This window comes from Trichomycterus rosablanca, chromosome 8 (genome assembly GCF_030014385.1).
Source record: "Trichomycterus rosablanca isolate fTriRos1 chromosome 8, fTriRos1.hap1, whole genome shotgun sequence".
NCBI classification, from domain to species: domain Eukaryota; kingdom Metazoa; phylum Chordata; class Actinopteri; order Siluriformes; family Trichomycteridae; genus Trichomycterus; species Trichomycterus rosablanca.
The window spans coordinates 10,958,919-10,970,896 of NC_085995.1; the positions used below are offsets into that span (position 1 = coordinate 10,958,919).

Sequence of the window (11,978 nt, forward strand, 5' to 3'; positions counted from 1 at the left end):
ATTTCTCTTGCTGAAATTGCATTTTGTGTGGTTTTATTGTGTAATTGTTTTAGAATGCGTGTAGCATGTGGTTTTGGATGGTCTTGTTGAAAAATGCATGGACATCCCTGGAAAAGATGACGTCTTAAAGGCAGCACATGTTGCTCTAAGATCTCAATGTACTTTCTGCAATAATTCTGCCATCACAGAAGTGTTAATTACCTTTGCCAAGGGCACTGAGGACAAGAGCATTTTTCCACTTTGTCTATTCCAAATGCCTCTGAGCCCAGAGAAGTCAACACTGCTTCTGGACTTCTGGACATGGTTAACATAAGGCTTCTTAATTGCACCTTAAAGTGACATTTGTGAAAGTAACTCTGTATTGTAGTGCTTGACAAAGTTTGTCAAAGTAATCCCTTGCTAATAATCAGCTATTGATGAATGACAGTTCTTGATGCAGTGCTGTCTGTCTGCTTCTAAACATCTCAATATATTTTGTTTACATGTGTTGCCAAACTGGAGATCCTCTGTCCATCTTTGCTCCTCACTTTTAAGAGAGATGGACTGCACACTAACAAGAGAGGTGTCAAATCTCTGACAGAGAACCTCCTTTTCTCAGTGCACGATTTATTCACTCCCCTTTGAAGAGACACGTCAGCACCAACACCCAGGTACTCTGCTGTACCAGCTGATGTCATCACTTCAGAGCCACATCATCCTCCTCTCACTGAGAATGCCCTGAGGGAGCTGCAGACACTGGATATCAGCTGCCGGAGACAGCAAATCCCCCAAAAAACAATCCACACTGTCCTCCATTTTCGCACCTCACTTAAACCTCCCGGCAACCATGGAGAAGCTGGTATGAGTTTGGACAAAGCTATCACTTTCCCTGTTAGCTATTCCTCAGGTGCAGAAAGAATCATTACAGCTTTTTATCTACCCTCATCAACTGCTTCAACCTGTCTTCCATCCCTCAGACTTTCCCATAGGAAGAATCAAGCTCCACCACCACCTGTAGCACCTCATAGAAGGAGAACATCATTGTCAACATAAGCTTTACCCAACTTTCCACAAAAATGGAAGAGGGCACTCCATTTTCAAGTAATTTGGTAAATTGATGCCCTTCGGATTCTAGCTGCTACAGTAGTGATGTCAGCAGTACATGTTTTCAAAACAAGCTCGAACCTTGTGTGCCTGTAATCTCTCCCATTACAGTACAGAAATAGAAAGAACATGGAGTACATACCATTTACTGTCAGATACCGTAAACGTAGCCAATCTGCATTATGTATGATGTCAGAGCCTCTAGAGCAGGGGAGGGCAATTCAATTTTCCAAGGGGCCACATAAGAAACTTGGACTGTTGTGGAGGGCCGGACCAATAAGCTGAGCTTAATTTTGCTCAGTATTAATTTTATATCTGTATGAAGGCAGTAAATTGTATGTTTTGATAAGCTGTTATTGGAAGAGTAGATGTTACAATCAGGCAATGAAAATAAGAAGTAGGCAGAGTAAAAGCATCAACATCATTTAACTATTTAATCAACCAGGCCAGGTTTTACATTTTAAAATGTGCAGGTTTTAAACTTGTCCTACAAACAAAAATAGTCCTATTGCTGTTTTGTTTGAAGTCTAATTACCTTTTTGCTGTTTTTCAGACCGTTGTTCATGTTGGATGTTGTTTCTAGATATCACAAAGCTGGTCTTGACTGCTCCAGTCCTGGATGTGTAAAACTTTACTAAAAAACCCTTGTTACTTTTGCAGTTCAGATGTGAGTGCTCTGCATCGTACAAGTTTTTGTATTTCTCTGCATGTTTAAAATTGTAATCCTTAAAGACAGTGATCTGGTCGCCACAAACTAAATACAGTGGTGCCTTGAAACTCAATGTCAATTGGTTCTGGAACTGGCGTCGAGTTTAAAAAGCGTTGAGTTTCAAGGTATTTTTTTCCCATAATGATGTATGGGAAACATGTTAATGCATTCCATGGTCTCGTGGGGTTGTTTTAACACTTATACACTGAAAATAACACAAATATAATGTAAAAACACTGAAATAAAAATCTGATTCTTACAAGTTCTCAGAACCCCGGGCTGTAACACAAGTTTAAAAGTGAGACAGTGAGGAAAATCTAGCTAAACACAGATACACATGGATGCTTTCAGAGTGAATCTGACAGTTACTCCACACAAATGCAGTTTCGGCTCATATGTACACTTCAATGACATTACCGCACCGCTTAAGCCGAGCGCTGAACAAAGCGGCTGTTCATTGTTAATTTGAAATTAAATAAAAAGTTTTTTTTTACATTTTTTTAAAGACAAACTGAACACGTTGAGTTTAAGGTAAATGTTGAGTTCAAGGGTACAAATTTCTGGACAAAGGGCATTGAGTTTCAAAGATTTTGAGGGGATGTGAGTTACAAGGTACCACTGTACACAGCGTTACATCTGACAAATAAATACTTAGAAGGATAACAGTCTTTTTTTAAAAAGTAAAAACAATCCAGGGTGTTACCATGTGCCTTGTGCCCATTGAAAAGCTGGGATAGGCCCCCCCGTGGCCCTAATTGGATAAGCAGTTAAGAAAGTGAGTAAGTGAAACATGGTAAAATGAATGTAGTGCTGCAACTGTATTAATTACAACTTTAATTCCACCTAACTTCAATTACTGTACTTCAAGTACTGGACTAGTAAGCAGAAGGTTGCCAATTCAAACCCCACCACTGTCAGGTTGCCACTCAATTGCTTAGACTGTATAACGTAAGTCATTTTGGAAAGTGTCTGCTAAATGCTGAAAATGTAAATGAAAGGGACATTAGAAATATTACTAGTAACTGTGGTTCAGGCCTCTGAAGTACAGTGTTAATTTTATAGATGAATTTACTGATATGCTGTCTTTTATTCCAATTAATTTTGAACATTTTGTTATTGCAGGTGATTTAAACATCTTCTTCTTCTTCTTTCGGCTTTTTTCCCTTTTTCAGGGGTCGCCACAGCGAGTCATCCTCATGATCGCTCATTGATTTGGCACAATTTTTACGCCGGATGCCCTTCCTGACACAACCCTCCCTAATTTATCCGGGCTTGGGACCCGCACTACAATGCACTAGTGCATCTAGCGGCTAGGTATCTATAGGACAATTCAGTGTTTCCAATTAACCTGGTGGCATGTTTTTGGACTGTGGGAGGAAACCGGAGTACCCGGAGGAAACCCACGCGGACACGGGGAGAACATGCAAACTCCGCACAGAAAGGACCCGGACCGCCCCACCTGGGGATTGAACCCAGGACATTCTTGTTGTGAGGCGACAGTGCTACCCACTAAGCCACCGTGCCGCCATTGCAGGTGATTTAATACAAATACAAATTGACAATCCTAAAGACAGTTTCGCCAAGGAACTACATGCCATGTTGGACTCTTTAGGTCTTTCATGCTTGTTAATTGGAGTACACACAGTCATGATCTCACTCTGGATGTAGTTATCTTTAAGGGTATTAACATTTCAGCCACACAGTCACATTGTCAGATCATTTCTGTGTGTTCTTTGATATGTGGTCCTCACTAGACATCGAGAGCAGACGTGTTTGTTTAAACAGAAGGTGTATAAATGACAGCACAGCTATACTTTTCCTGTGCAAAATGTGCACTTCACTACACGATCCATCTGACTCCTTTGATGATCTGCTGGAAGGCTTCAACTCAAAAATCGTTAGCGTTATGGATGAGATTAGTTGAAGTTAAAACTGGGTCATGCTGGCAGAAAGCACCATGGAGAAACGCCACTGCAATTCAACTCCAGAAGAGAGAATGTCATACAGTAAGGCTAAATGCAAATAACCTAAATGTAAAACCTTCTTCAGTTTCACACAGTAATATTCAAAAATAGTCTGCATGATTACAATACAATTATATCCAACATTTAGCAATACTTCTTCTCCAACATCAACAAAAAAAAAAACCATTAACAATAGTAAAATACTTTTTCTCCATGGTTAAAAAACTTACAATCTCACCTACACACACCGATCAGCCATAACATTAAAACCACCTCCTTGTTTCTACACTCACTGTCCATTTTATCAGCTCCACTTACCACATAGAAGCACTTTGTAGTTCTACAATTACTAACTGTAGTCCATCTGTTTCTCTGCATGCTTTGTTAGCCCCCTTTAATGCTGTTTAATGGTCAGGACTCTCCAAGGACCACTACAGAGCAGGTATTATTTGGGTGGTGGATCATTCTCAGCACTGCAGTGACACTGACATGGTGGTGGTGTGTTAGTGTGTGTTGTGCTTGTATGAGTGGATAAGACACAGCAATGCTGATGCAGTTTTTAAACACCTCACTGTCACTGCTGGACTGATAATAGTCCACCAACCAAAAATATATCCAGCCAACAGTGCTCCGTGGGCAGCGTCCTGTGACCACTGATGAAGGTTGAGAAGATGACCAACTCAAACAGCAGCAATAGATGAGTGATCTTCTCTGACTTTACATTTACAAGGTGGACCAACTAGGTAGGAGTGTCTAATAGAGTGGACACTGAGTGGATAAGGTATTTAAAACTCCAGCAGCGCTGCTGTGTCTGATCTGTTTATACCAGCACAACACACACTAACACACCACCACCATGTCAGTGTCACTGCAGTGCTGAGAATGATCCACCACCCAAATAATATCTGCACTGTGGTGGTCCAGTGGGGGCCCTGACCATTAAAGAACAAGGTGAAAGCAGGCTAAAACAGTATGTAGAGAAACAGGGAAAAACATGCAAACACCACACCACCACAGTAGTATGTATCATGCACTACCTGTCAAAATATGATTTATGACCCCTGATTTATGACCCCCTCTGTGTATGACAGACTAGTTTGATTGACAGATCATTTTGACTGACAGGCCATGGTTCCTCACAGCCCCCTCCCTCAGACCCTCCCACCCACCCTCCCAACCCCACACACACACACACACACACACACACACCCCACCCCACACACCCCATCCCCACACATCCACCCCCAAACACAGACCCCCCAGTCCCACACAACTCTCCCTACCCCACCTCACAATCCTTGAATGGCAGGTAATGTTGACTGACAGAACAAGGACCCACACAGCCCCCACACACACACACCTAGGTTTTTTAACATCAAAAGTTTTTTATGGAGCCCCAATGCTGTAACAATGTCTGTATGTAGTGTTTAAGCATTTCGTATACTGGTGAATTTCTAGGTCAAAAAACTTCTAAATGTGTATCGTATGTGTAAATCAGACACTTTTTAGATATTCAACAGTTACACCATCTGTAGTTCTAGCGTTGTGAAACCAATTTGGTTTTGTACCAAGGAGAAAAAGATAGACAAAGCATTTGGCGGTAGACTTAGCAAGTACTTTAAGGAAAGTTAAAATAAACCAACTGATTCTCTGGCTTACGATGTTTGTAGGGCAGTATAAAGAGTGTCATGGCATGCCTTGTTTTGTCTGTTAAAAGAAACATCAAACACATACACCTACACAACGCTCCACACTACTCATACACAATAGTGTTTAAGTTAGTGTTTTAAAGCCAACATCATGATTAATGTTGGCTAAATATAAATTTATATTTTAAATTAATTGTATTATGAAACAAATAAACGAGAAAACTTAGTTTTTTCTTTACAGGACAATACCCATACACACACACAGACACACACACACAAACACACACACACACACACACACACACCCCTCCCAACACACACACACACACACCTCTCCCCATCCCACACCCACCCAAACCACAGACCCCCACCCCACACACCTCTCACTACCCCACCTCATCAACCATGATTGACTAGTAATATTGACTGACAGAAATGGGGTCACACAGACACATAAGTGATATAAACTAGTGTTTTAAAGTATGCATCATTGATTAATGCTAACTAAATATAAATGTGTATTTTAAATTAAATGTTTAATAAACAAATACATTAGAAACTTTTAGTTTTCTTCACAGGCCAACACAACATCATAAACACACCCACACACCCCAACACCTCAAGGGCTCATCTGGTTAGGGCACCTCATAGTTTCTAACATCAAAAGGCAATTAGGTGCGATGTCTCTATATATGTTAATGTTTAAGGTTTAGTTTTAAGGCTAGGGGTTATCTTTACTACAAAGGATTTGCAGATGTACACCCTCACCCCACAAATGGTGGGCACAAACACATTTCCAAAGGTTTACGAAACCCCATATCACACAGACTGCTAAATCTTTTTAGATATTTTACAGTTACACCGATTGTTAGTTCTTGTGTTCGTGAAACCAAACTGGTTTTTGCACCAAGGAGAAAAAGATGTCAAAGCATATGGCAACCGGTATTGCAACCACTTTAAGGATGTTAAAATAACCTATTTGATTCTCGGGGGTGGTTATGACGATTGTGGATAAACAAAAGACTATCACTGCCTACCCCTGTTTTGTTTGTTAAAAGAAACAACAACACAGTCACTTACACATCCCGCATCACTCCACCACTACTCAGACACAAAAGTGCTTTAAGTTAGTGTCTTAAAGCAAACATCATTTGATTAATGATAACTAAATATACAATTATATTTTAAATTAAATGTATAATAAAACAAATATATGAGATACTTAGTTTTTCTTCACAGACCAACACAACAATCATAAACACACACACACACACACACACACACACACACATACACACCCCACACACAAACGCACACACAGACCATCACGAATAAGGCAATGTTTAAGGTATAGTGCTGCTTTTTTTTAAACATTAAACTATAGCCCCCTTTCCTAAGACACTAAAACTACATTTTCCTAAGACTGAAGACATTTTTTAACCAAGAGATTTTATTTTTTGTGAACGGCAAAATACATTAAGATAAGATAAGACTTTATGAACCCCTTAGGGAAATTAACTTGTTACAGCAGTATGAAGACAAGAAAAAAATGGAAAGAAATACAACTAAGAAAAAATATTGTACACATAGTGTGTAGTTGTTTACTCTAAAAAACATCTAACAATAATATATACATTAGAAAATATTGCATACATAGTGTGTAGTTATTTACTCAAAAAAATATCTAACAATAATATATTCATTAGAAATATGCAAATATATTAGGTTATTGCACTTTTTGTAAATAAATACATAAATTGTTATTACACCATGACAACTTGGCTATCATACTCCTTTCTCCCACCTCCTCTATAGGTTCTGGGATTTAGCAAGTGATTGTGCTGTCAAAAATAGTTTTATACAATGTGGATAAAGGTTTCACATACATTTTCTTATTAGCTTATTAACCTACAAAACTACACACTAGATAAATACTTAATCACAAAATTAAAAAGTTACCAAATACATTTTTATACATGTATAACACATATATAACTTTATAATACACCTATAGCTGTATTGCTAAACCACTAATTACACTTAAAACAATTACAACTTAAAATACAAATGAAATCTTGCTTGTTGCCCCAAAACTTTTCCAGTCTTTGTTCGAATGTGGATGGTGCATCCGTCCTTCATATCTATTGCATTCAAACTCTGGACCCCACTCTCTCCCACAATTTCTGTTCTGCTCTTCCATCTCTTTCTTCAAAGATCAACTAAAAACTTTCTTCTTCACAGCTCATTACTTTTCTTCATCCATCTTTTACTGTTTTTTATGTTTTCCTCTTATTCGTTATACCTATCATAAGTATCGTTGTGAAAAAGTTATATAAATAGAGTTATTTAATATTATTATTATTATTGTTGTAGTATTTAAGATGCTTTAACTTGCTGTTTTTGCATTAAAGTAGTTAGCTTGCTACACATTTTGTACAGCGTTTTGTGTAAAAAATAATATTATGTTAATCATTAACCAGTTTCACACAAGGTTTTTCCCAACTACACTTTCTTAAAGCGATGCAGCCATAAATTTCGCCTGTGGTTATCAACATATTTGTTTGGGTCTAATCATGTTGTAAGAAGGTGTGATGCTAATGAGGTGGCTGGGTAGGTAATACATTTACATAAGTCATTGTTTTTTTGTTGTTATTGTTCTTTTCTTGGTACAGGAAAGATTTAAGATTCTTGTCCATTGTAATCACTAATGCTATAGAATGGTGCATAATATAAGGTTATAATTTATTCCTCTAACATAAGAGCACACATTTTCCTGTATACATCAAAATGAGAAACATTAATGCTGGCACAGTTATACTTTTAACTTTTAACATATTCTTCACAACACAGCAGTAGTACAAGCCAAAGTATGAAAAGTCACACAGGATCACTATTTAAAGTGACAAAACTCTTAACTCAGTACATGCACCACATATGTTGTTTAATTATTCTAGTTAATTATTGTTCACTACATATACTAGGTTATCAATAATGCTGTGAAGTTTTTTGTTAAGTCCATTGTATTTGGGGTGCTTATTATTATTGTTTATAAATATTAATGTCTTAAAGAATTATTTAAATGTTTTTACATCAACCGATAAAGCTATAAGTTCTCGCTACAACTAAATACAAAACATTTTACAAACTGCCGTAGGCAATAAAACCAAAGAAAAATACAGTCAAGACAGACAGGCCACATTCGTCAGATAAGGTCACTTTTGTGATCATGCAAACTGATTGCGACTGAAGACTAGATCGGATGTCGGTGAACAAATAAACTTTAAAATGTATTGTTCATATAATTATGTATAGGCCTAGTTAGTAATTAACAAGACTGTCTGACCTTGTAATTCTGACTTTGTAAAGCATCATCTATTGATTTTAACTAAATATGTTTATCATATCTAGAATCTTGCTTGAAATAAAAAAAAGAAATACATGATTGTAACTGTAAGATTAACAAAAAAAAAAAAAAAAAGAAAAGAAAAAAAAGTGAAATAACATTTACACCTCAAACTTAAGAAGTCTAAACATTCACTTATACTGCGCTGCCTACAAAACAGCTGTCAAACTTTGTTAGCTCAATAATATGATGCACAGGAGTTTAGTATTCTGCAAAAGAATGTAAAGACTAATTTCTTCTTAATTTCATTTGTTGCTGATATCGTTTTTTTAGAAGTTGGAAGGTTTTCAATTGGGGCGCATCATTAAATATAACCGGTTTCTAAATAAAATTCTAGTTAATTAGGGCCAGTGATAGCTCAGTGGTTAAGGTACTGGACTAGTAAACAGAAGGTTGCCGGTTCAAGCCCCACCACCAAGTTGCCACTGTTGGGTCCCTGAGCAAGCCCCTTAACCCTCAATTGCTCATCGTGTTCCGCTCATTGTGTAAGTCGCTTTGGATAAAAGCGTCTGCTAAATGCTGAAAATGTGTTTGTATTGACACAATTAAAACTCATATTTAATCGCAATCCATAATGTATTAGGCCATAGATCTGTTTTAGACTGTTGTCAGAAATGTTCAGACTATGTTACTAGAAATAATAAAAATACTGCTCAAGCTCATTCTTGAAAGGCCGGATTCTGAAGTTATGTTAATTTAGACATAAATTTTTGCACACAGATAAAGTGAGCATTTCAACACATTCACCATGAATGATGTGTATATGAAACAAGAAAATTGCCCTGTTTGACAATGAGCTTAACAGGACACAGGAGATTTCCCCTGTGAACATTTACTGATCATTACTGTAAAACTTATTCATCAAGGGGGACATACAATGTGATTGTTAAATGTAATTCTCATGTGGTTTTGATACAAAACATTTTTGATTGAAATATATACAGCAAAAATTTTATTGTGCCATTCAGTTTACCATTATAAACATGGATTACATTAAATTACAGTAGTGTTTAAGAAATCTGCCATTAATAGTTACAGATCAATGATTTAGTTTACATGCTTTATTTTACTCTCAACATATATAAAAACAAAATAAATATTTTCATATCCACGGGTTAAACAGGTTTTACTTAACCGGTAAATTGTACGGCTTACATAATAGTTTATCGTACAGCCTGCTTTAGTCATATTTAAAGATCATACGACTAAAAGTATCCATGTAAGTATGTGCTCGCAGTAGGGTTGTAGATAAATTCAGTTGTTTAAAGCGGTCCGATTTCTTGTTTCTAGGGTCTTACTTTCTCACAAAGTTACCATCATAGCATATCACCAAACAAGCGGCTAACAAATAGTTGTGTTTGTTGGGTGAATACATTTGTACATTTTTAATAGTGACTGAATATATGTGTGCTTGTTCATTTAAAATAAAAAAATCAATGCTTTTCTGTTTACATTTATAAACACAACACAGTTAGACATTTCTGTAATTTCTACAGTTATTAACCACATACCACACAGTAAAATACTGCAAATAGTTTTTACAGTACCATAACTGTATTTTATTTTACAGTAACTTAATGTTACTGTAATTGCATTTTACAGTAACACCACAGTAAAAACTTAGGTTAACTGTACAATACTGTAATTATTTGTTAAATTTAATTTAAAATTTTAAAAAACTCTGTAAATTGTACTTATTTGACTTATAACATACACAATACGGCTATTTAATCCACACAGACAATTATTGCAACATATCAAATTCTTTATTTAAATCACTGCAAATGCTTAAAGCACTTTCAACAAAAACGTGTACAAGTACAGAATTTCCTTAAAAACATTCTTACTTTAATCCATGCAACTTTCAAAATACATTTAAAACAACACATTTAAAATAATACAATGTGCATTAACTTAACATGTACAAAATTCATGTTAATTCATATTACAGAAAAACACTTTTACTGTTAAATTATTCAGTATTTAATGCATAGTACAACAATGAACAATGAATCTAGATAAAGTTACATTAGAAATAACACAAGAGCCAATGCAGGGTTACAGAAACACAGTATAAAACTGGTATAAAACTCCACTCAACACTGTCGACTCACATACCCGACTTAACATGAAATGAACCGTGTTCCTAGGTAGACCCTGGGTAGCAAACGCAGCGAGGTAAACCACTTCTCAACCTGCTTTGTTCTTTTCCCTTAACAATCCATTCAGCATTGTTCACCTGTAATCACAGAAAGATCATCTTTAACAGTTCTATTCAATTCAATACAGTATCCTCAAAATAAATCTAATCTTTCTGAAAAATACAATGTTTTGTAAGGATCCTGTGGCGACTGTTAAACGATGTCACAGTTTACAGCGTCGCAGGAGATTAGCTACTATGCTAGCGCTGTCGTGTCGTAAATTTCACCTAACCTGACTAACTTAGCTTTTAAACATGAAACTCACAGTCATTTGTACAATGGAACATTTACTTGTTTTACTTTGGAAAAAAGTTGCCGACAACTAATGCTAACGCTCCTATAGTGCACAACAGACCCGATAACCGTGACTAGTGTTAATTTATTGTCCTAACTGTCGTAGACTCTTTACCTTTATTTTTTGCTGGTCCCCAGTTTTGGTGTAAAAAAATCCTCTTCAAGGGTCAGCACCCCTGCTGCTCTACTGCGGCTCCATCCATCAGAGCCAAACTGTTTCTGTGTGCGCGCCTCTCCTAAACTCCTTCCTGCAAAACCTCAGATAATGTGGTGGTTCCGAAGCTGAACCGTTAGGCAAACAATGTCAGTTCAAAACTCTCACAGGTGAAAATTAGGTTGAATCTTGTCAATAAAATCGTTTGGCGCCAAAGGTAATTACAGTAATTTACCTCAATGTAAAAAATACAGTAAATCTCTGTATTCAGTATTTGGCATCAGGCAAAATTGTCATGATGCAGTGGAAAATACTGTTATGTACTGTAAAAACTATTTACAGTATTTTACTGTGTGGTATGTGGTTAATAACTGTAGAAATTACAGAAATGTCTAACTGTGTTGTGTTTATAAATGTAAACAGAAAAGCATTGATTTTTTTATTTTAAATGAACAAGCACACATATATTCAGTCACTATTAAAAATGTACAAATGTATTCACCCAACAAACACAACTATTT

The 11,978-nt window shown here is 36.6% G+C and overlaps 1 protein-coding gene across 1 annotated transcript in view; it reads right to left on the reverse strand.

Annotated features, from left to right (window-relative positions):
• Window positions 1-795, reverse strand: part of fgfrl1b (fibroblast growth factor receptor like 1b) — a 126,851-nt gene extending 126,056 nt beyond the window's left edge. Inside the window, exon 1 of the mRNA XM_063000969.1 lies at window positions 708-795. Within this exon, the coding sequence (XP_062857039.1) occupies window positions 708-795 (88 nt within the window). The remainder of the gene's footprint in view (window positions 1-707) is intronic.
• Between the last annotated feature and the right edge of the window lie 11,183 nt (window positions 796-11,978).